This window comes from Cnephaeus nilssonii (genome assembly GCF_951640355.1).
Source record: "Cnephaeus nilssonii genome assembly, chromosome: 15".
Lineage (NCBI taxonomy): Eukaryota > Metazoa > Chordata > Mammalia > Chiroptera > Vespertilionidae > Cnephaeus > Cnephaeus nilssonii.
The window spans coordinates 256,827-282,112 of record NC_137086.1 but is presented as its reverse complement, the minus strand read 5'-3'; the positions used below and the strand labels follow the sequence as shown (position 1 = coordinate 282,112).

The following is a 25,286-nucleotide window of genomic DNA, read 5'->3' as shown; positions in this document are numbered from 1 at the left end:
TGACGCCCTCCCCGGCCAGTCCGCAGAGGGGAGTGAGGCACGAGCTCGAGTCTGGGGAAGGGGCACACGTCACCTCAGCCCCCTGGGCAGCCCGGAGCCCCGCCCGCTGACCTGCCACCAGCCCCTTCGCTGAGCCAGGGTGAGTGACAGCCCACGAGCCCCCCTTCCGCGTCCGTCCTGGGACCACCTGGGGCTTCCTGCCCGTGACCGGGACATCCTGGCATCAGCGCTGACGTGTCTGCTGATGTAAGTGGCTTGTTGCTTCAGGATAAGTGCCCACAGCCAGGCACACACGCAGCCTCCGCCCACACACGGCACCCCTGTGTGCACGCCCCGCACACGGGACACGGGTCCGTGGTCAGGTGGCAGCAGGATGTCCTGTGACGGTGGGGCTCTGGGTGCCGCTGGACCGTGACCGGCCGCTGCGGTCCACTGGGCCCTGGAGCCGGTCGCACGCTCACGAGAGGGTTCAGAGCATCAGCAGAAGCCACAGAAAGCACTGGAATAATGGGGTCCCAGCCCCAACTCTGCACATTCGTTCGCTGCCTCTGTGTGTTTTTTTAAATTGATTTCAGAGAGGAAGGGAGAGGGAGAGAGTCAAAGATGAGAATCATTGACCGGCTGCCTCCTGCACACCCCTCACTGGGGATCGAGCCTGCGACCGAGGTACGTGCCCTTGACTGGAATCGAACCTGGGACCCTTCGGTCCACACCCTGAGGCTCTATCCACTGAGCCAAACCAGACAGGGCTCACTCGCTTATAAAGATTCAGGCAGAGAAACCAAGATGGCGGCATAAGTAAACACCTAAACTGCTGCCTCGCACAACAGTATCAAAACTACAACTAAAAGATAAAACCGACACCATCCAGAACCACAGGAAAGCTGGCTGAGTGGAAATTCTACAACTAGAAGAAAAGAGGAAAGCACACTGAGACTCAGAGGAGCTGCAAAAGGCTGAGGTACGGAGACGCACACGCGGAGAGGACAGGCATCTATGTGCACGGGCGGCTGAGTGCACAGGCGGCTGGCTTTCTAAAGCGGGAGGGAGACGGAAGCTCCCGACTGCACTGAACTCCAGTCCCAGGCGAGTCTCTGGGAAACCAGACTCATTCGGGGGGAATCTGGACTGTCAGGAAAAGAGAAAGCACACTGAGACTCGGGAGCTGTGGAAGGCAGAGGTCCGGAGGCACGTGTGCACAGAGAGGACTGACTGCTGAGTGCACAGGCGGCTGGCTTTCTAAAGCGGGAGGGAGATGGAAGCTCCCGACTGCACTGAACTCCAGTTCCGGGCAAGTTTCCGGGAACCCCAACTCATTCGGGGAGAAACTGGACTGTCTGGCATCGGGTGAAACACAAGGGCGGCTTTCTCTCAGAGGTGCTTGCAGCGATTACCGAGAGACACTGAGACCCAGGGGCCTCATAGGGCAGGGCTGACGGGAAACCAAGGTTGTCTGCTGAAACTCCACCCCATCCAAGCTGAGCACAGAGGCTTTTGCAATTTTGCAAGTCTTGACTCATAAGGGTGTCTCCAGCACAGAAGTTCTCCCAGCATAGGCACAATTGATCCTCACAGCCAATTGGCCTGGAGGTCAATTCCTCCCAGTGATACCAACAACAATCAAGGCTTAACTACAACAACGCTGTGCACACAGCTCACAAAGGGGTGCACCAAGAGTGTCCACCTCAGGTAACTGGGGAGGCTGAGCCACTGGGCCCTATAGGACACCTAGCACACAAAGCCACTCTATCAACTCAGGGAAGCAGCCAAAATGCAGAGACAAAGAATCAGATCACAAATGAAAGAAATGGAGGAAAGCAAACGACTGGATATAGAGTTCAAAACCACGGTTATAAGGTTTTTCAAGAATTTCCTAGAAAAGGACGATAAATTTAGCGAGACCCTCGAGGATATGAAAAAGGACCAACTAGAAATTAAACATACACTGACTGAAATAAAAAATATTATACAGAGACCTAACAGCAGACTAGAGGAATGCAAGAATCAAGTCAAAGATTTGAAATACAAAGAAGCAAAAAACACTCAACCAGAAAAGAAAAAAGAATCCAAAAATTTGAAGATAGTGTAAGGAGCCTCTGGGACAACTTCAAGCGTACCAACATCCGAATTATGGGGGTGCCAGAGAGAGAGAGCAAGATACTGAAAACCTATTTGAAGAAATAATGACTGAAAACTTCCCCCACCTGGTGAAAGAAATAGACTTACAAGTCCAGGAAGTGCACAGAACCACAAACAAAAGGAATCCAAAGAGGACCACACCAAGACACATCATAATTAAAATGCCAAGAGCAAAAGACAAAGAGAGAATATTAAAAGCAGCAAGAGAAAAACAGTTAATTACCTACAAGGAAGCACCCATACGATTGTCAGCTGATTTCTGATCAGAAACTATGCAGGCCAGACGGGAGTGGCAATAAATATTCAAAGTGATGAATAGCAAGAACCTACAACCAAGATTACTCTACCCAGCAAAGCTATCATTCAGAATTGAAGGTCAGATAAAGAGCTTCACATATAAGAAAAAGCTAAAGGAGTTCATCACCACCAAACCAGTATTTTATGAAATGCTGAAAGGTATTAAGAAGAGAAAGAAGAAGAAAAAGGTAAAGATAAAAATTATGAACAACAAATACATGTCTATCAACAAGTGAATAAAAAATCAGATGAAAAGAATAACTGGTGAATATAATAGAATCAGGGGCATAGAAAGGGAGTGGACTGACAATTCTTGGGGGGAAAGGGGTGTGGGGGGTGTGGGAAGAGACTGGACAAAAATCGTACACCTATGGATGAGGACAGTGGGGGATGGGGTAAGGGCAGAGGGTGGGGTGGGAACCGGGTGGAGGGGAGCTATGTGGGGAAAAATGAGGAACAATTGTAATAATCTGAACAATAAAGATTTATTAAATTAAAAATAAAAAAAGACGTGAAAGAAAGACACACACACACAAAAAGATTCAGGCAATTCACCTCAGGGCGACACCTGGGGGTCGGACCACAGCAAACCGCCTTTCATGAAGGTAAATTGCGTGGGGACGATGTGTTAGCGGTGCCAGGCGGGCTCTGCGCTCACAGGCTCGTTCCGGGATCTGAGGTCCTCGCTTCGGTCTCGTGTGCTGAGAGCACCAGGTCTGGTGAGACAGGACCGAAGCACCATGGGACTTCCTGAGAGGCCTGTACTGTGACCACATCGCAGGGATGAGCTGGAAGAGGAAACGGGAGGATTAAAAGGAAAGCCCTGCTGGAAACAGGAAATAAAGAGAACGTTGTGGCTATTTGAGGAGCACACACCAGGCACCGCCCGCGGTCCCGTCTGTGACAGGCCCAGGCGTGCGCGTCTGAAAGCCCAACGTGAAAGCCCGGTCACACGCCTTTTCTCAACGTTCAGAGCGAATATCCCACAGCGTCCAGTCGGGCCTGACATCGCTTCCCCACAAGGCCCGGCCCGGCCGCGCTGGGTCCGTGGGGCCCTGGGACTGGAAATCCTTCGCTGACGGGGACTTCTCTCTGGACGTGTTTGTCCGTGCTGACATGGGACAAAGGCCCCAGGGAACAAAACAGAACAAAAACTGTATATTTAATGTTGATTTGAGCAAATCTCAGTTTGAGAGAATACATGTTCTTTCTAGGTAGTTTGGGGTTTTGTGGTGACAGTTAAGAGTCTAAAAACCAAGGCCTGATTTAGAACACAGTCCAGGTAGATTTAGTCTCGGGTTCGACACATGCCAGTGAATGCCTCTTCAGGGCCGAGCTCGGCGCTGGACGGGTGTGAACCTGAGGCCGGGGTCTCCCTGGGTTTACGGACGGTGCCGTGTACTCAGGAAGGCAGGCACCCAAGTCACTTCCTCCAGGTGATATGCCTCCTCCCGTAGGGTCCCGGGCATGAGCCTCGGGAACCCGGACTCAGGTGCCTGACGATCTGAACCGACGAGGAGGACAATCGGGGGAGAGCGTGAGCGGGGAGTGATCGGGAGAGGACAGGCTTCTGGCTGACGCAGCAGCAGGAAGCCTCCAAGATGTGTCCGTTTTGTTTCTTGTTCTGTCCAAGAAAAGCCTGGCAAATATCAGCAACCAAACATGTTTGTAAGTGGCTGGGTAGATGGGAGGGTGGGTAGATGGATGGGTTGATGGAGGGAGGGAGGGAGGGATGGGTGAGTGGATGGATGGGTGAGTGGATGGATGGATGGGTGGATGGAGGGAGGGATGGGTGAGTGGATGGATGGGTGAGTGGATGGGTGGGTGGGTGAGTGGGTGAATGGATGGTGGATTATGGATGGATAGAGAGTTAGATGGATAGATGGGTGGGTGGAGGGAGGGAGGGAGGGATAAAGAAAGGGAGAGAGAACACTGCTGACAGGACACCTCGGCTCCCTGCAGGGCACCCTACACGATGCTTCTATTGCTTGAATTTCCCCCCACAAGGGCACATGATTAGAAAGCCATCTATTGCCCTAACTGGTTTGGCTCAGTGGATAGAGCGTTGGCCTGTGGACCCAAGGGTCCCAGGTTTGATTCCAGTCAAGGGCATGTACCTTGGTTGCAGGCACATCCCCAGTAGGGGGTGTGCAGGAGGCAGCTGATCGATGTTTCTCTCTCATCGATGTTTCTAACTCCCTCTCCCTTCCTCTCTGTAAAACATCAATAATATATATATAAAGAAAGCCATCTTTTTTTTTTTTTTTTTTGGTAAAAGATAAAAGGCATTTTAAAAATATCTCCTTTAGGCTTAGTCATTAATGATTGATTTGCCAAGACATGAAGAAAACGCTACATGGGGCTCATTCAATTCTCACTGATGAAATTAACTGAATAAACTCCCCACAGTGAGAGTCCACATCAGTCTCCCCAAGACGGGAAGGAAATTACATTTCCGTTGCTCAGCTTGGAGGGATTCTCACATCATAATAGAATTTCTGAGGCACATGCACAGAGAGCAGCAAATACCTTTGGTGTTTAAGTAATTGCTGGTTACAGCTCCGTGCATTTTCTGTGACCCAGGAGACACCCGCCAATGTTTAATAACATTTCAAAGCTAAGTTTTCTAACCGTAAGAGGGTCGGCTGCCGTAAGAAGGACGGAAATAAACATGAAGGTGGGTCCGGGCTGGGCCAGGTGGCCACGGCAGGGATGGCTCACCCCGCCGGGCGGACACGGAGGTTGTGCAGCTGTCTTTCTCCTCGGCGGTGACCAGCATTTGCCATCTCGAGTGTTTTATTCGCAGGCTGCCCCTGGAGTGGACGAACGTGGCCCCAAAATTCCTCCCATCAGCGGGCTACCTGCAGTGACCTCCTCTTAGGGGCCCTCTTAGACTGTGCCTGTACGACTCCATCATGAATAATTAGAAAAGGAGTCGCCCTGGCCGGTTTGGCTCAGTGGATAGAGCGTTGGCCTGGGGACTGAAGGGTCCCAGGTTCGATTCTGGTCAAGGTCACAGGCCTGGGTTGTGGGCTTGATCCCCAGTGGTGGACGTGCAGGAGGCAGCTGATCGATGATTCTCTTTCATCATTGATGTTTCTATCTCTCTCTTCCTCTCTGAAATCAATAAAGATATATTTTTAAAAAGTGCCTATCATTTTACTCTCTGCCCACTCCCAGAGGTTTCCCTGCTTTTCTTTTCCCTCATCCATCACCCATGGATTTCATGGAACCGCCTTAGAGCTCCTCCTCTGGTTGTAAATTATAAAACAAGGTGAAAAACCTCCATTCTCGGGGTTTTATCTCAGTCCGCTGAGATCCTGCTTCCTGGCAACTGTGGGTAGTTTGGCACAAATAAACTCACACAGATTCTTCCCAGGTTTGGGTGTTTCTGAGCTAACACAATGCCATGTCTGCCGGTGAGTTTGGTGGTAGAAGTAAAGCCCTCGGGAGACTTGTTTAAAGTGAGTCCATCTAGAACATCACCCAGAGGGTGCTGGGGTGGCAAAGCCTCCCACGGGTGGGGTGTCCATTCCTGGGGGTGACAGTCCCGTGGCGGGGTGACTAGCAGGAGCACAGCTAAGAGCCACGCGGGAGCCGACACCGCCTAAATCCACGCAGTCGGTCAGCCGCGCTGGAAGCTTCCAGAGGCTTCCGACCGCGAGAGCCACTCACAGGCTCACTGAAGCCAAGTGCCCGTGACGCTCTGTGCTGGTTTGATCTACTTGCAAAATGAGAAAACAAAACAACAACCTCTCCTTTTTGTAATACCACCACTGTGTTCCAGAACATTCCGTCTCTTCCCAGAAACCAGGGGCCCAGGTGAGTGAGCACAGATCTGTCCACATTTGGCTGCTTCCCGGAGCACGGTTTGCAGTCTGCACTCCGAAATCCGAGAGGCGCTGGTGGCATTTGATAGGATGCTGGTCAGGGCTTAACTCATTCAGCCCTGAGGTCCCACACCCAGGCCCATGGCACGCAGGATTCCTGCTCAGTAAATTCTTCTTTTAAAAAAAGGTATGCCCTAACCGGTTTGGCTCAGTGGATAGAGCGTCAGCCTGTGGACTGAAAGGTCCCAGGTTCGATTCCGGTCAAGGGCATGTACCTTGGTTGTGGGTATATCCCCAGTGGGGGGTGTGCAGGAGGCAGTTGATGGATGTTTCTCTCTCATCGGTGTTCCTAACTCTATCCCTCTCCCTTCCTCTCTGTAAAAAATCAATAAAAAATATATATATATATATATATTTTTAAAAGGTAAACTATATACTTTTTCCTTATTTTACTTTTTCCATCACCATTTATCCCCCCTACACCCTTTTCCACCTCCATCCACCCTCCTCCCCCTGCTCAGTAAATTCTTATTTGAATGTAATATCTTCGATACTGTCCACCCAGGGTTAGCCAGCTTTAGAAAAGTGACTTGTCCTCCTTTATCTGCATTTCATCAAGAAAGACGGGCTGAGCATCTGAATAGAAGTACCACCGAGGAGGACACACAGATGCCGAGAGACACATGAAAAGATGCTCCACGGCACTCATCACCAGAGCGCTGGCCATGAAAACCTCAGTGAGGCACCCCTCGTACCGGTCAGAACGGCCGCCATCGATCACCAGCAGACGACAGTGCAGGCGAGGCTGTGGAGAGAAGGGGGCCCTTGTGCCCTGCTGGTGGGAGTGCATTTGGCCCAGACACTGTGGAAAGCAGCGTGGAGGTGCCATATGCTACGTCATTCCACTGCTGGGTATTTATCCAAAGACAACGGGAACCCTCATTCAAACAGGTACGTGCACCCCGACGTTCATTGCAGCCTCAGCTACAGCAGCCAAGACAGGGAAGCGGCCCAGGTGTCCATCGACAGATGAGTGGATAAAGAGGTGGTACTTAGGTACACTGGGGTATTACACAGCAATAAAAAAAGAAGGAAGTCTTACCCTCTTCAATAACACGGACGGACTTAGACAAATGCCACATGATTTCCCTTATACGTTGGTTGAATCTAAAAAACAAAAGAAGACAATGATGAAGCAACAAAACAGAAACAGGCTCATGGATGTGGAGACGGTTGCCCAAGGGGAGGGGGCATGAGAAAGAAAAATAACAAACAGGGCGGACAGAAAACAATTTAAAACAACAACTATAAATCCTGGGCAAAACAGAACAAGCGAGTGTGTGAAGGCCCTGGGAGCAGCCCGAGGTCGGGAGGAAAGGAGACGTGGCTTCCGGACCGGACTCGCCGACTGGATCCCACAGCGTCAGCAGGTGGCACCAGGGCTGAGAGGCCGTGGGCCTCGAGCGGAGAAGCTGGCAGGCCGTGACGCTGTGTGAGTGTACGTAAGGTGACTTTAGTTTCTACGTGAAATAATCGGCGCATCAGAGACGTTGTCCGTTTCCCCCCGGATGAGGCCTGTTCTCCACAGCCATCTACTCTACCAACTACGCACAGTCCGTCCGTCCTACGTCCTGATCCAGCTGGGGTGTCACCCGAGCTCTCAGGTAAGGGGCTGAACGCTGCGCGGACACAAAGGGGCCACATCCTAACCTGCAGCTCAGGGGAGGCCTGCGTAGTGGCTTTGCAAACTCCGAGACCTAAAGTAACCACAGAGGATGGTCTGAAATGACCAGGGAAACGTCACCTGAAAGCAGTGATGGTTGTTGTCCATCCTAGGCCGGCATCTTCTTAGCCGTAGCTGAGCCTGTGGTCTTTCTGCTTCTACGACAACGCCCTTGGAAGGTCACAGTAATTTTTCTTTTCCCAGACCCCTCAGGGCGCAGGCACTGGCTCTGCGGAGACCACGGGTCTCTTCGTTGGTATTAATTGTGGACTGCTAACTCTCCGCACTCACCTAAAGGAAGTGCGTGTCTATCATTTTACTTTTTACCCAATCCCAGAGTCCCACCCCCCTTCTTCCTCCCGCCTCCCAATCTATCACCCAGGCATTTCAGGTAACTCACGGCCCCTCCTGTGATTGTAATTTATAAAAATAGGTGAAAAGCCGACATTCTCCAGAGCATTATCCCAATCCATTGAGATCCTGCTTCCTGGCGATTGTCGACAGTTTGGATCAAATAAACGCACAAACATTCTTTCAGGTTTGAATGTTCTCTACATTAACATGGTCATGTGAACACGGGGTGTGGCTGCACCAGCAGGAGGGAGTGGGCATGTGAATGTGTGGGCGTGGCCACGTGAACAGGCGGAAGTGGGCCTGTGAACAAGGGGGCGGGGCCACGTGACCACAGACAGAGCACCCTTGGGCCATAACGATGAGCCTGAGGGTGTTCGCCAATGTCAGGCAGCCTCTCGGAGGACCACGGCGTGAGCGCGGCCTCCATTAGACAGGCCTTGTGTCTGCAGTGCCGTGAGGAGCACAGGGTCCCACCGACCTTTCCGCAAAGTCCCGCCTCTCCTCTCTACGCCCACCGGGTCCGGAGCCGGTGCTGACCGCCAACCACGTGCCGGCTCCGCCGTGTAGAATCGGAACTGAGCCCACGACGAACTTGGACCCGCTCTCCGGGCGGAGAAGTCACACCGTGAAGGCGTGACCGGGTCAGACCCCCGAGGTCCTGGGGGGCGGGCGCCTGGACACCACCGGCTTCAGCACCCCAGGGCGCCCCGGGGTGGGCACGGGGACCTCTTAAGTCTTCCTGTGTCTGCACTTACTATTGGGTGCAAAGAAAATACACCCTTTTCCCACCCTAACTCAGCCTTTTCTGTTTGGTCACCGCCACATACAAATACATCTCCCAGCCTGGCTGGTGTGCTCAGTGGATAGAGCGTCAGTCTGCGGACTGAAGGGTCCCGGGTTCGACTCCCCGCCAGGGCACATGCCTGGGTGTGGGCTCGATTCCCAGTGAGGGGTATGCAGGAGGCAGCCAAACCATGATTCTCTCTCATCATTGATGTTTCTCTCTCTCTCTCCCTCTCCCTTCCTCTCTGAAATCAATAAAAACATATTTTAAAAAAATAAAAAGAGAATTCACTTTAAATACCCCATTCGTGTCAGAGCCGTCCACGGACGCTCTTAAAATGTAGACGGGAGTTTTATATATAAAATAGATGTAAGACATCTTCTCAAAAGGAGGATGTGTTTTCAACCATAAAACCATTAGCAGTAAACATGTGATGTGATAAATAAACGGGGGGGGGGGGGGTGCAGGAACTAGGATCACCCCGAAACATCACCAGCGCCCAGGTATGTAGCAGGCGGCCTCCCCACAGGAGCAGGAGCCCCGGCACCCCCACCCCCCCGTCACCCCGCCCTCCCCAGACGGTTTTATGCTCCTGAACTCGCAGCCTTGAACGGAGTTCTGAGCTCACCGCTCTGACACCACTGTGGGTGTGTGCAGTTCGCGCCCTGAAGAGACCGCAGAAGCGTCCGTGGAGGTGCTTTGGGGAACAAGGCAGACAGCGGAGCTTCCGAGAAGTAAAAGCACCATCCAACGTGCAGGCTGATCCACCAACTGGGAAGATGGAGAAAATGAACCTTGGCCCTGGCTGGGGTGCTCAGTGGTTAGAGCGCCGGCCTGTGCACCCAAGGGTCTCGGGTTCGATTCTGGTCGAGGGCACGTACCGGGGTTGCAGGTTCTATCCCCAGCCACGGTTGGGCACATGCAGGAGGCAACCAATGGATGTGTTTCTCTCACATCGATGTTTCTCTCTGTCTCCCCCTCCCTTCCACTCTTTCTAAAATCAATGGAAAGCCCTGGCCCGTGTGGCTCAGTGGATAGAGCATCCGCCTGCGGACTGAAGGGTCCCGGGTTCAATTCCTGATCAGGGCACATGCCCCGATCCCCCGAGGAGGGGCCTGCAGGAGGCAGTCAATCAATGATTCTCTCTCCTCATTGATGTTTCTCTCCCTCTCCCTTCCTCTCTGAAATCATAACTATATTTAAAAATAAAATAAAATAAAAATGTTCTCCAGTGAGGATTAACAACAACAAAAAAATAATAATAAAGTTAACCTTTAAATGACGCACTATTTAATGACCTTGTAACTCATTTGTCATGTTTGAAACGAAAATTGACTCCCATCCCCATAGTCCTGCTGCTCATAGCCCAGCTCACCCCTGGCTCCACCTCCTCCTGGGCACAGGGGAGGGGACCCCTCACACCAGGAAGCACTTCCTCTCCAGGGAGAGGGAAACGGGGTGCTCGGTCCTCCGTCACTCCGTGGCAGGAAACCCGGGTGTGGCCAGTGAGGAACGAGGTGCGTGGGGGCTCACCCTTCGCAGGGCCCGGAGGGATGCAGGGATGTGGCGACTCACAGGCCGGGGCCCAGCCACAGCCGTGCCTGCGCCCTGTGGGACGATCCCTCTAACAAGGATGCCCATGGCAGGAGACGGGAAGGACTTGATGGTGTCACACCGTAGGCTCGTTTAAAACCACAGAGTGCAATGCTGGCAGCAAAGGTTCGTCTCTTAAGAAAATAATTCAATTCTCGTCCTTGACAGAGCGCGTCAGCTGCCCCCAGGGGCTTTCTCCTGAGGCTTGGGCTGCCCGCAAAGCCGGGGTCCAGGGAGGCAACCTTGGCCACGAGGAAGGCGTGGACGCAGTGCAGGACGGCCGTGAGGACCGGGAACTCGGCTCCTGCAGGAAGGACCAAGCGGAAGGCGTGGTTGTGAGCACCAGGAGCACGTGGCCACCCGCCAGCCATGCCTCTCCTCCGTAGCTTGGGTCACTCCAGCCCCGGACACAGGAGAGGAGGCAGGTGAGTGTGTGTGAGTGCGTGCAGGTGTGTGTGTGTGTGCATCCAGATGTGTGTGCAGGTGTGTGTGTAAGTGTGCATGCAGGTATGTGTGGATGCGTGTGTGCAGGTGTGTTTGTGCATGCAGATGTGTGTGCAAGTGTGTGCAGGTGTGTGTGTGTGGGTGTGTGCAGGTGTGTGTGCATCCAGAAATCCCACCACTGAAATCAAAGACGAGTCAGCAAGGACGAGAAACGTGTCCCCAAAGCGTAAGACCAACAGACAGCCTCCTGAGGCGGTTCCGTGCTCACACGCTCCCACACAGTAAGTCGCCCGAGACCAGGGAGTGTCTCCTACAACCGCACACGGAGAACGGCCTGGCACGCCCTCACCCAGGACAGCACACCCCTGCCTCAGGCCCTTTAAGCTTCTGGCCTCTTCCACGGAAGCAGCTCTTAGTCAAAATCACAACATGAGCTCTCAGTACAAACCCAACATAAAGGCAGCACACTGCAGGGACGGCTCTCCACCAGGGGGCTCCACCACAGGAACACAGACGGACAGGCACACGGGTGTATGCGCTCCCTTAACTTAGCAACAGTGTGGAACAGGGAACAGCCACCCAAGGGGGGGGGGGGGGGGGGAGACATTCCTGTACCGAACAAGAGACATTTGAATTTGGCCAAATTCCCATTATTCAAACAAGCAGTCATCATAAAGAATGTGTTGTATTTTTGGCTTCAGAAAAAAATATTTATGACTAGAAATATAACGGGTTTTAAACAACTTTCTTTTATATCACTTTTCTAATTAGAAGAGCTAAGTTCTCTTTCTTAACTGGAATGATCACATGACTATGCAAATTCAATGATGTCATGGATAGTGACTAATAAGAAAGTGAGTCCAGACTCCAATCACTCAAGTACAAATGAACAGCCATAGAGGGTCATAGGGCGTCGATATACAGGGCCATTTTCCACCAGCTCCTTAAGCTGTGACTGTATGCTACAGAAGTTCATGGTTTTAAAGACGGATGTGCAAACAGGCTACTTAACAGATTCGTTTTAAATCAGTAGGAACCTTAACCTTCCCATCCACTGGAGTTCAAGGGCGGCCCATTGAGCACCCAGTATTTCTGAAAACAAAATTATTCTTGCTCTCCCCATGCTCTGTGTCGTTATTCTAATCCTTGGTGTCCGATGCTGACAAAACTTCCTTGCAAATACAGGTCACTCAGGTTGTATCATACAATCAAGGCTCTCCTATGTTCATAGCAGCACCATTCACCACAGCTAAGATCTGGAAACAGCCCAAGTGCCCATCAGCAGATGAGTGGGTTAAAAACTGTGGTGCATCTACACAATGGAATACTACGCTGCTGTAAAAAGAAAGAACTCTCACTATTTGCAACAGCATGGAGGGACCTGGAGAGCATTATGCTAAGCGAAATAAACCAGTCTGGAGAAAGATAAATATCACATGATCTCACTCATATGTGGAATATAATGAACAACATAAACTGATGAACAAAAATAGATCCGGAGACTTAGAAGCATTGGACAGACGGTCAAACTTCAGAGGGGAGGGAGTGGGAAGGGAGAGTAAGAGATCAACCAAAGGACTTGTACACACGTATACACGCATAACCAATGGACACAGACAGTAAGGGGGTGGGGCATGTGCTGGGGGGAGGGAGCCGGCGGGGAGAGGTCAATGGGAGAAAGAGACATATGTAAAACTTTAAATAATTAAATATATACATATACATATATTTAAAAAAAGAAAAAAGAAAGAAAGACTGCAGGCTACAGGAAATAAATTAAGAAAAATTTAAAAACAAAAATAAAAAAACCGCAAAGCAGCAGGAACCTCTTCCTGCAGCCGACTGGCGACCAGCGCCACCTGGCGGCGCGCTCCAGAGCCGGCGCCCACGGAATCCACAGTCGCGCACGCAGCGTGCTTAGTGGCGCCTTGCAGTTTATTTCTTTGTGAAAAACTGAGTGACTGCCGACAACTCACCCGCTGGGTTCATTCCGCCGCCGGATAAACCCGCTGTACCTCCCCGCTGTGAGCACTAGGATGACAAGCAAGACTGAGCTCAGGTGCATTTCCTGGCCTGGAGGGCACCCTTTCCAACTCCCAGGCAGGCTTTCTGCCGCCCGTGACCGTGACCGTGACCGTGACCGCGGGCTCTGCTCCCTCGGCAGCCAGCTGCTTCCGATGACGACGCCCTCCAGGTGAGCCGCCTGCAGCCGCGGGGCCCACGCCGCAAAGCACTTCAAGAGGCAGACGCGGGCTTTACACGAGATTTAGGTCAAGATTTGTGCCAAGACGCCAAGTGGGCAATGGATGGAAGAGGCACCACCTGTGCACAGGTGTGTGTGTGTGTGTGTGTGTGTGTGAGAGAGAGAGAGAGAGAGAGAGAGAGAGAGAGAGAGAGAGGGAGAGAGGTCTACACCTAGCTGAGAAGCATCGTGACAAACAGTAATTTATAAAAAGCTCCCCACCTGCTGAGGTCTGAACATTTCTCCGTCGCACGGTCACTCAGGGACCTGGGGTCTGCCCACGGGCCCCACGGGGTCGGGGTGGGGGGGGGGGGGGTCAGTCCACCAGCGGCCCAGGAACTCGGTTCTTTCCTAACTGCTTCCAGGACACGGGCTGTGGGTGGCTACTTGACCGTTTCCAGCAACTTTTCATTGTGTTTGAGGCAGCATCTCGGCTCTTCCCCACTCAAGTTCGGTTATTTAAAAATGGGGGGCAGGGGGACGGCCAAAGAGACGCAGAGGCGGTGTTAGGAGCCCGAGTTCTGGCTGGGAAGGCCCGCGACCCTCCAGGTGGCCCCTCCGCACCCTCCCGCCAGGCGGGGGCCCAGGCCCGCAAAGCCCAAGCCCTGCGCTTGGCACCAGCCCTTCAGGACAGGAAACCGCAAACCACAGGCCTCCCCTGGGCTTCCCGGGGGCGGAGGGGGCCACGGGCCCAGGATCCCTGCCGAGACCAGCGGCTCGAGCCTCCCAGAGACGGAAGGGGCGGCAGGAGGAGACGGTGAGGGAGGAGCGCGGGGTGGGGGGCTCCAGGTGAGGAGGAGGCTCGGGTGAGGAGGAGGCTCCAGGTGAGGAGGGGGCTCAGGTGAGGAGGGGGCTCAGGTGAGGAGGGGACTGAGGTGAGGAGGGGGCTCAGGTGAGGAGGAGGCTCGGGTGAGGAGGAGGCTCAGGTGAGGAGGAGGCTCGGGTGAGGAGGGGGCTCGGGTGAGGAGGAGGCGCGGGGAGAAAAAGGGGCCCCATGTCAGGAGAGGCGGGGAGGGGGCGCGGAGGCCTCACTCACCGGTACGGGCACCAGCAGGAGGCTCGGGGCCCGCGGGAGGCGGCCGGGGTTGTGGGTTTATCGCCGCTCATCACCGCCCACGCGGCGGGGCCCGCACTCTGGGCCGGGCAGCTCAGCCCGGGGCCCCACGGGCGCAGCGTCCGCGTCCCACTCGGCTCCGGCTCCCGCTCGGCTGCTCCCGGCGGGAGGGGGCCCAGAGCACTGCTCCCCGCCCGCCAGCCCCGCCCCAACAGTGACTCCGCCCCTAGCCCCGCCCCCATCACGAGCCCCGCCCACCGTCCCGGGCGGAGGGGCGCGCAGGGCCGGGTCTGGGGAGCCTGGAGGCCTGTGGGCGGTGGGCTAGCTCCGCTTTGGGGGAGCTGCGGCTCCGCTGGACTCGGCGCCCCCTCCCAGGCCCTCCTCCGGGCTGACTTTGGGGCGCCCCACCGTCCTCGGCAGCGCGCATGGGCTCGCCCCGACTTTGGACGGTCCCAGCCTGGCTGCTTCTGGGTCCTCGGGAACAAGTTTCAGCAAACTCGAGTGAGGACACGGGGGGAGTTTAACCCGGAGCCCCCCAAATCCTGCTTCTATTTCATAATTAGATGCCACGCACCGGTGACTGTGAAAAATTCTCATCTTTTGCAAAACTATTAGGATAGGTATTAAAATAGTCACTGTATTTTCACTATCAATAGTAAAAGACCTATTTCTACCACATCATTCTATGCCTTCCAAAATTACATGTACTCATCACAAGTTAGATTAAAAAGAAAAACCATTTAGCAGTAATTGTTTTGTTTTTTAAAAAAATATTTTTATTGATTTCAGAGAGGAAGGGAGAGGAAGAGAGAGAAACATCAACGATGAGAGAGAATCATGGATCGGCTGCCTCCTGCACGCCCTCTACTGGGGATCAAGCCCACAACCCCGCCTGTGTCCTGACAGGGAATTGAATCATGACTTCCTGTTCATTGGTTGACGCTCAACCTGAGCCACACAGGCCAGACTCATTCTTTCTTTTTTTAAAATTGTTCCTGTGTATGTTCTGCAGTGTAGCTGAGAGGTTGGTGTGCTTAGTCCTGTGCTTAACCATCTGAACTATTTGTACGGTCCATCTGCCCACCCAACTGCCCCTTCGATGCTCACCTTGTGGAGAAACGGGGTTGTCCTTCCTCCATCAGGTGTCAGAGTCGAACTCCTGGCCACAGGGCGCTCAGGAGGGAGGGAGCCCTGGTCTGGACCCCACACCAGTGAGTCCCGGTGGGGAGACAGCTGCTCCTCGTCCTGCCCACGTGACGCATCCACAGTCACTCACGCTGTCAGCCTGTGGGGGAGACAGCAGGATGCACAGGACATGAGAAGTCTCATCTCATAACTCACCGCAGCGGGTTCGGGTTCTGTAATGCATTTTCCAAGTGGAGATAAAGCCGACAGGAAATGCTCAATAAACCCTAGGGCCCTGCTTCATTCCTGATGAGTCCTAAGGCTCCTTCCTATTCACGAGGAAACGCTTGTTTCTCGTTCTGCAAGTTTTTTTCCCTTCAAAAGCTCAAGCCTGTGACGCGGAGAGCTCATCACTCCCTGCCCGCGCGGCCATGAGCTATGGCTTTAATTTTCTAAAAAGGAAGCAGTGCGGCTGATCAGTGAACCTGGGCAGCTGCCGGATTCAGGTTCCAAATTTCCCTCCCGCCCCTGCCCAACGCCAAGCAGGGGGCCTCTGGAAGGGGGTGCTTATGCCCATGGCACTGGGTAGTTAATTTCAGATTTCAGTGGTTCCCGGCTGGTGTGTAGGAAAGTGATGGCTTTTGTGCATTAGGTGTGAGCCCTGCAGCCCATGCTGTAGCCATGTCAGTTCCGGGAGACTGTTGTTCTTGAGTCTTTGACATTTCTACATATACAGGCATACCTTCTGTGGGCAAAGACAGTTTATTTCTTCCTTCCGAAACTGCACACCAACTCTTACTATTTTGATGGCTAACTTCTAATTGCCAGGACCAACTGTTAGATCCGATGATGATCATGTCAGATTATTAGATTAAGTTCTATTGGACAGAGTAATTCTTAAATCAAGAGAATTTCTTAACCTCATGCCTATGTTGTTCAGTGTTAGACAATCTTGGTAAAGGTAATTATTAAGTTATATTAAAGAGCTTGTAGTGAAAAAAAATCGCCTGATAGAAACACAATAGGAACATACTTGATGAAGAGGAGGCTGGACTTTTTCGACGGTGGGACAGAGGTGAGACACTGCGCACTCAGGGCCAGCCTTCTACCCTTGCCATGCCACGCCCCCTCGCGTGGGTCTCTTGGATGCTTTCCTTGGGACTCTGAAAGAAGACGGTTTCCTCAGACAGAACCGTGTCCTGTGCGTGTCTGACTCCTTTACAGAAAGAGAAACCTGAACCTGGCAAGTTAAAAAATCAAGAAATTTACATCTTCCATAAAAGATCTACTTATTAGGCAAACGCAACCTCCAGCTTCAGAAAAGACTTGTGTAAACAGCTGGTTTAATAGAGCAGAAACATCCATATTAGGAAAAGTAATTTGAATTGCACAGCCACACTGATTGGGCCTGAATCAGCTGTAGACTCTCAGACAAAATGTTTCTGGCCTTTAAGCCTTTTCAAGACGCAATATTCAATGTGCAATGCAGAGCAAAAAGCAGATGGGCTATAATGACACCTCCCAGACGGAAATAAAAGCGCTGTGCGGCTATACACGGCTGACGCACACTTCTACCGTGTGCAGGACTGAGTGGGAAGCAGAAGGAATGTTGTCTGTGCATGAAAAAGAAGAGGGCCTGGGGAGAGTTGGGTTGGGACATTACAGAAGTAGTAATAGTTATCATTTATTAAGCAAAAGCATTCACTCGGCACAAAGCACGGCCTTTGGGGCATATTATCACAAATCCTAGAACCCACCCATCAGAAAGGCATTATTAGCCACTTTTACACACAATAAACTAAGACTTGGGTAATTAAAAAATAATAACCAACCCCCAGGCCACGCTGCTGAGAGGGAAATCGTTCATGTTCAAATCCAGGTTTCCCTCATCTAAAATTCGTTTTCCCAGAGCCCGCCTTCCAAACACGTGCTGGGAGCTGTCTTCAGCCCCTGTGCTCACCTCTTCCCCTAATAACATATCGTTACTGATCGATGCCCCCGAAGAAGACGGACTGCACTTGTTTCCTGAACTCTTCTTTCTCCTTTTGCAGGAAAGGCCTTGTCTACTAACAGAAAGTTTTGCAGTCACAGCATGTGATTATGTGTTGTCCTCGGGGTCTCTATACAAATACTAGAGGCCTGGTGAATGGATTCGTACACCGGTGGGGTCCCTTGGCATGGCCTGCAGGGATTGGGCCAAAACCGGTTCCTGCTCATCCTGGCCCCACTGTGCCTGCCGCGGGCTCGCACCCAGTGAGTCCTGATTGGGAGAGGCTCGCATCACTGCCCTGCGTCAGGCACCCGTGGGTCAGCTGAGAGACGCTCCCGCCGTGGGAGCGCACTGGCCACCAAACAGCAGCTTCTGTGTTGTGTCTGCCCCCTGGTGGTCAGTGCGTGTCATAGCAACCAGTCGTTCGGGCTTTTATATATATAGACTAGAGGCCTGATGTATGAATTCGTGCACGGGTGGGGTCCCTCAGGGTGGCCTGCAGGGATCGGGCCCCAGCTCGCACTCCCAGCCTCGCAGTCCCGCAGCCCACCTGGCACCCTGCCATGGCCTGATGTCGCCCCTTCACCTGCTCCACCATCCCACCTGTGGGTGATTGGTCGGGGCCGGGTACCCTGCCGCTGCCACCAATCACTGTCTGTGGGGCGATCGGTGGGGCGATTGGGCCCCCGCTCACATCCGCCTTGGCCTGGCACTGCCCGCTCATCTGCTCCACTATCCCGCCTCGGTCCCGCTCTTGTTGGGGCCCACTGGGACCGGCAGCGTCACCACTGCCGCCCACTGCCAACACTGCGTCGCTGACACCCGTCATGTTCCAGGCCGCCCCCTGGTGGTCAGCGCACGTCATAGGGAGCAGTTGAACTCCCAGTTGAGGGGAGAATTTGCATATTAGTCTTTTATTATATAGGATAGATAAAACCCCACAACATCTTCGTCACTAGTTACTAGATGAGCTGTCAGGACAGACTCATCAGTTCATTCACACTGCAAATGTTTCCACAGATAACACATGACTAATGCCCTGGAGAGGCTCAGATCAGACCGGCAGAACCATAAATCCACCAAATAGGCACAGCACAGTGTGGCCATGCAGTCACAAATGCCTCTGTGAGCACAAAGGTAGAGATGCACTGACAGATTTTTACTGATTTCAGAGAGAGAGGGAGGGAGAAATATTAATGATGAGAGAGAATCATGGACCAGCTGCCTACTGCACGCCCCCTACTGGGGATCAAGCCTGCAATCCAGGCAAGTGCCCTTGACTGGAATCAAACCCGGGACCCTTCAGTCCACAGGCCGACGCTCTATCCACTGAGCCAAACCAGCTAGGGCCAAACTGATAGAATATTGAAAAAATGAATTGGAAATGAGGTATTAAATTTGTTGGGTTTTATCTCTAAAGCTTTTATTACCCATGATTATGGATTTCTCACAAGCACATTTTAAAGTAATTTTTTTAAAGGCAATCTAATAAAGAACCCCTAAAATAACACATTTAGCTATTCCATGGTGTACAATTTTCTTGCCTAAAATTAAATGGTGTTGACTAAAACCTCTCAGTTCAACAGGTATGAATATATGAAAACTCATTTTGTTGCAAACATCATGGAAAAGGTGGACCGGTTCCTACAGCGCGGGACCTGGTACGGCCTCGTGCTGCCACCTGCTGGCGCCTCCGTTAAACTGCGGCCCAGCTGTGAGCCCATAGCCGCCCGCCCCCTGGCGCTCACCTGACCCCCGCTGGCGCTCACCGGCTCTCCCCGGGCCGCAGCACCGCGCCCGGGACTGGGGTCGCCTGCAGGAGGGGTAGTGTCACCTCCGGGGGCGGATGTAGGACGAGAACAAGAATGTCAGCTTTGTGTTAAACACACTCTAGGTTGCACGTGCGGGATCATTTTGGATCTTTCCGGATCTTTCCACTCCGGTGTAGGCAACACTGTGTGCCTGACTTTGGGAAAAGGAAAAAATCTATTATCGAAAATTAGGTGGACACTGAACTCAAAGGGGCAGCCGCGATGACAGAGCGAGAGGGCAGAGAAGGCCGTGAGGCAGGGGGAGGAAGCCGGCGGAACCCTAAACAATACCCAACGGGAGGCCACACGAACAGAGAACCCGGGGCTCTCTCCACCCGAGAGCACGTGACCGGTGCGCCCGCCCGTCTTCATCCCGTCAAAGCCTTAGGAGGGCAAGCGGGAGCCTGGCTGTCAGACCAGAGGACCGCGGTGTCTGCGTTTGGGCGGGAAGACAAGAGATGGGCGGGGGTCCGGGGTCCGGAGGGGGCAGCCCGACCCACCTCCCTTTCTCCCGGGAAAAGTGCCATAAACTCGCAGGGCTCTCGGTGCTTCGCCGTGACCTGCCCTGGACTTCACATCGGGGGCACCCCGGGCAGCCCGCCGCCGCGCCCCCGCTCGGTGGGAGGCCGCCGAGGACGTCCTGGCGGCCCGGCGAGCTCGGCCGGATCTGCGCGCTGCCCGGCGCCCCCGCCCGGCGTCCCGTTGGGAGGGCACTCGGGACAGACGGTGACGCTCTCCGGGCCCGGCTGGTACCGGTATTCCTGTCACCACCACGAAATACCGCGAGATGTGCGCTCGGGCCGCGTTCACAGGGTCGCCCGCCCACTTCCGACGCCGCAGGTCTCGCGACACGCGAGACGCCGGGAGAGGCGACGCTAGAGGCACACCTACCGGTAGTCGGGCGGGAGCAGCCTCACGGCGGTGGCGAGGGCGGGTGTTTCTGGGCGCGATGCCGTCCGCCTTCTCTGTCACCTCCTTCCCCGACAGCATTCCCGCCGTCATCACGGTAACTTTGCGGCCAGTTCGGTGCTGGCGGTGGGAGCTGCCCCGGACTTCCCATCGTCCGCCATGGCCGCCACGGCACCGGCCCGGGCGTTGGGGGCGGGGCCTGAGCGTGGGAGGGGGGGTTGGTGGAGCTTCCGGGGCGGGGCCTGCGCAGTGTGGACGGGGCCTGCGCAGTGCGAGGCGGAGCTTGGGGCGGGGCTTGGGGCGGGGCCGGGTGGCGGGCGGAGTGGCGCGGTGCTGCTCCCTCCCAGCTCCCTGCCTCCGGGAAGTGTGCCCCGCCCCCCTCCCCGTGTCCCTCGCTCTGGGCCCTCGAACGCGAGTGGATGGACATAGCTCGCGGCCAGCTTACCTGCCCCGCTGCATGGTCCTGCGGGGCCCGGCGTGCGGGGGGGCGGCCACACTAGGCCTGAGGCTTCAGGCTCTGAGTCCCATGGGGCCGGGTCAGGGCAGGGCCTGGATCTGAGCACAAGGGGCATCTGACCGTGGGCGGAGGACCTGCCCCCCGTGAAGCTGAGCAGACCTGGGCTCGCAGCACTGTGTGCAGGCTGCGTGTAGGGCAGAAGGAAAATGGAGTCTTGCCAGTAGGGATGGCTCAGATTTCTCAAGGCCTTAAAGTACTAGTTTAGGGGCTTGAAATAGGGGTTCTGAGGGGGAGTAACCAAATGCATCTGAACAAGCCACTGACTTCCTCCTCCCTCCTGGGACAATGGCCCTTAGGTTCCACTCACCTCATAGTGTGACAGCGCCACAAACCCGAGGGCAAGTTGGGGAGGCCGCCCCTCTGTGCTCCAGCATTAGACCCCGAATTCCTCTTCAGACCCCGGGGGCCCTGGTAGCCATGGAGGGTTCCTGGTTCCCTCCTTCCCTTCCCTCTCCTCCCCCTCTTCTGTGAGCCGGGGGTCACGGCCTCTCTGGGCGCCTTGCTCAGTAGCCCCAGAAGTAAGTACTCAGGAGTGAGGAGCCATTGACTCCCCACTGACCCTGGGGACCTGAGGCTGGGCCCCCGAGGGAGCCGATGTTGACGAGTGTCCAATGGTGTGTCCACAGCAGACAGACTGGACGGAGCCCTGGCTCCTCGGCCTGGTCGTCTTCCACGCGCTCTGCCTGCTGCTCACGTGTGTGTCCTCCCGGCGGTACAAACTGCAGGTCGGGCACTTCCTGTGCCTCGGTGAGTGGAATGGACAGAGCTGCGTGATGCACCTGTGCAGCGTGTTCTCAGCATGTAGTGTGTTCCCGAGACCCCGCCCTCCTGTCTTAGGCTCTACTCTTAGTCTCGGGGCTCGCCCTGATTTCTCTCTTGGGAATTCTAGAGATAAAGTAAATTTGTGGATATTGTATTTGAAAGGAATCCACCGAGCACCTACCTTACCAGGGAAGGGGTCAGTACCAGTTACACAAGACGGGTTAGGGTTAGTGAGATGCTGATTCTTTACAAGTTTTTCTCCGTGGGCGAGCACCGTCTGCTCGCTCTGGCAGGGAGGGTGCAGACTGGTGCACAAAGCAGCGTCCCTGCGGCTGGGTTCCTGCTGCCCTGGCTTGGCCCCCAGTGCTGCTGCTCACAGGGCGGCCCTTGTTGTCGGAATCCCGAGGACCAGCTCCACGGCTCTAGGCCCTGCTGCCCAGCGGCCCGTGGGCCTGACCGGTGCCTGGGACATGTAGGAAATTGGGCAAATAGCCAGGACGGCGGCTCTTGGTTTTCAGGCAGAAGACTGGATTCTCGTGGCTGCGTGTTGCTGACCGCTCTGCGTGTTTCACTGAGACGTGGAGACTGACGTGTGTGGACCTGGTTTCCTTTGGGTAAACTGGGTGTCCTGACGTTCAGTTTTATAATTGTTGTCTTACATTATATCTAAAGGAGAAATGCCATTTCCCTCAAACTCTTGCTGTCTTGTGTGTTTACACTGAACATGCACCTGTAGAGGATGTGTTTCCACATGACGAGTGGTCAGTCACGCAGGTTCTAACGCGGTTTCTCTTGCAGTAACCTTGGTCTATTGTGCTGAGTACATCAATGAAGTGGCCGCCATGAACTGGAGGTGAGCCGGTCGGGGCGGGTCGCTGTCCGGCTTCTGCTTTTTGGAAAGAGCACCCACATGCATCACAGCAGCCCCCGCTCGGACAGGTTTAGGCTGAGAAGCGCTCCTTACGATTCTCACTGGCGGTGCCAGCTGAAGACTCGGTGGTGCTGGTCATGACCTTGAGGGAGAGAGAGGTCAGGGGCTGTTGAAAGTGATGTTAGCGTCAGAGTAAGGAAGTGGGGTGATGGAGCTGGGTGTGCGTGGGCCGAGGGGAGAGCACGCTGAAGCCTCTCCCCTCCCGGGACCACTGTGTCCAGTGTCTGGGCCTCAGCTCCGCCTCCCCCGCAACGTCAGGGTCTGACCATGAAGGCCTCGAGGGCCGGTGCCCTCATGGGGGGTGAGGGGGGACAGGTTCTGCCTTCGTGACCTAAGATCTCCAGAAGCCTCACACTAAGTAGGGAATAGCATTTAAAACATTGTTTCGCTACTCCAAGTGATTTTTAAATTTTTCTTAAAACAGGTCGTTTTCGAAATACCAGTATTTCGATTCGAGGGGGATGTTCATTTCACTGGTCTTTTCGGCACCATTGCTCCTCAACGCCATGATCATTGTGGTGCGTACTTACCACTGCTGTGTCCTCGCTTTCCCTCTGTACGTGTCCCCAGTGTGAGCGCTCTCCAAACTCCTGCTTTCAGATCATGTGGGTCCGGAAGACGCTGACTGTGATGGCCGACCTCAAGGCCCTGCAGCAGAAGGTGAAGGAGAGGAGGAAGAGGAGGAAGGAGGAGTAGTGCGCAGCAGCTGCCGCGTTCCTGGAGCTGTCCCGCCGCGTTCCTGAGCGCTTTCCCGCTGCCGTCTTAAGAACTAAGTGCTGGTGTGGCAGGCCCGTTCCAGCAGCCACTGTCGTTTGTAAAGATGGTTTTCCTCGCGATGCTGTTTTGTCTGCAGCTAATTGTGCTCAGACTCAGGTTGTCTTTGCCATTTGGTTACTTGGCCTGGGGTTCCTGCAGGATTTACGATGTGTAATCATAATCCCTCACAAGTCATAGCACCCAGGATATCATCTCAGTCGCCAGTGACTGGACACGCTCTGACCAGTGACAGGTGGGTCACGAGGCTCCGGCACGAAGCCCCCTGTGGCGGGTGGAGGTCGGCCTTTCTGGAGCCAGCCCTCGGAGGAGTGAGCTGGCCCAGCTGCAGCGTGAGCTGAAAGTCCCTGTCACTACAGCGCGATGCTGGTGGGACGAAGGCGTAGGCGTTGGTGGGTCAGGGTTCTCCTTCGCAGGCCACTGCCCGGCTTCCTCCACCGGCAGAGAGTAGCGAGGCCGCGGCCACTGCTGAGGCCCCGGGGTCTTCGGGGCTGCCTTTGAGATCAGCACCGTGGCCCTGCCCAGACCGGACACGCGAGTCCTCACAAGCCCCTGGTATGAAGCTAAGTGTCCACACGTCTCGGCCCCTCTCCACACGCTCCGTGGGGATAAGTCCCCTGCGGTGCCGCCAGCCGCTGAGTGCCTGGGTGATTGACAGCAGGTGCCCTTCAGAACAGTGTCACTCACGTCACACACGAGGATTTGAAACAAAAAACCAACACACAGCAGCCGCCCACGCTGTAGAACACATCCTACCAGGCGAAAAAGCAAACACCTGTGGGCTGTGTCCTGGACCTGCAGCCTCCGGTTACACTGTGAACAGACATCGCTGAGCTAAGCAGTTCCCAGCGTGTCTGTGATTAGTGTTAACTCCACATAAAACAGCAGACTGATTCACACGCCTGAGCACCATCACGTGTCACCACTTTCCCGGGCCCCCTGGTTCGCTCCCAGCACAGTATGGCCCCAGATGTGTGACACTGAGTGGTCATGAGGGGTGGGCCCCAGGCCACCGCTAAGCATCCTCCATCACCCCCAGATGACCTGACCCAAAATGACGGAAGTGCCGAGGCAGAAACGAAGAGGAACCTTGAACAAGACCCGGGAAGTGAGGTCCTGACAAGGATTTACATCTCAGCGTCCTGGACCCTCCCATGAGGCCGGGCCCTGGGAACGCCGGGCTCTGTCCTAGGACGAAGCAGACCAGGGCTCCTTTGCTGCTTCATTACAGCTTGATTCCCGGTCAGGGCACAGGCCTGGGTTTTGGGCTCAATCCCTAGTGGGGGGCGTGCAGGAGGCAGCCGATCAATGATTCTCTCATTGATGTTTCTCTCCCTTCCTCTCTGACATCAATAAAGATGTATTTTTTAAAAAACTCAATTTATACTTGGCATGTAATATAAGGATTCACAGTTTTGAAATATGTTTAGTAGCCATTTGTGGAATTTTGTCCTGTTATTTTTTTGTAGCGTAACATTCAGCCTCCATCCACACTGCACTTCCTTTTGTAGTGAAGCTGATACCGGCTTGAGTTGGGCTGGGGACCAGAGACCAGGTGCCAGGGGAGAGGTAGATGAGATGTTCACTCCCTGGAATCTGCCCTGAGCGCAGGGACTAAGACTCCTGGGACTTCGCCCTTTCCCCTGGCCCCAGGGTGAGGGGAGCCAGGTGAGAGTGTGGCTGCAAAGGGTCCCGCCCTCTCCCTCCCCTGACTCCCTGTCTATTGGCTCCAACGGGAACCAGAAGAGTAGGCAGGGAGGTGGCAGGACCCTGTGCTGTTTGTCACTGCGATAGAGGAGGGTGTTCTGGCCGCATCATCAGTAGGAATAGCAGGAGTTAGAGGCAAGGGCCCCAGGTCACAGGCTGTTTCTCGCGGCTCCTGCTGTTGTAGGGGTCCCGTGTTCGGGCACAGACCGCCACCTCAGACTCCGACAGGCAGGACGCAGCTTTTCAGGACGGCGACCAGTGAGCTGAATAATGCCAAAGCCGAAGAAAATCGCACGTATC

At 54.3% G+C, this 25,286-nt stretch overlaps 1 protein-coding gene and 1 long non-coding RNA gene across 4 annotated transcripts; both read left to right on the top strand.

Moving 5' to 3' along the window:
* Positions 1-14,075: 14,075 nt before the first annotated feature.
* LOC307111906 lies at positions 14,076-14,601 on the top strand. The gene is made up of 3 exons (XR_013814637.1): positions 14,076-14,195; positions 14,248-14,292; positions 14,378-14,601. It is a non-coding gene; the product is annotated as an uncharacterized lncRNA (long non-coding RNA).
* Positions 14,602-16,863: 2,262 nt separating this feature from the next.
* On the top strand, positions 16,864-24,654 carry TMEM18 (transmembrane protein 18). Of its 3 annotated transcripts, XR_013814636.1 has the most exons (6): positions 16,872-20,392; positions 21,439-21,559; positions 22,373-22,427; positions 22,930-23,023; positions 23,106-23,514; positions 24,319-24,654. XR_013814636.1 is itself a non-coding variant. In XM_079792123.1 (5 exons), exons 1-5 carry the CDS (start codon positions 20,174-20,176, stop codon positions 23,199-23,201), a joined length of 582 nt encoding a protein of 193 aa, XP_079648249.1. In that variant the 5' UTR covers positions 16,864-20,173; the 3' UTR covers positions 23,202-24,654. The 3 variants fall into 3 exon arrangements, 2 of the variants coding, with proteins under 2 accessions (XP_079648249.1, XP_079648248.1); XM_079792123.1 differs by having other exon boundaries at positions 16,864-20,392; positions 21,442-21,559; positions 23,106-24,654; XM_079792122.1 differs by having other exon boundaries at positions 23,106-24,654.
* The last annotated feature ends 632 nt before the right edge of the window (positions 24,655-25,286 follow it).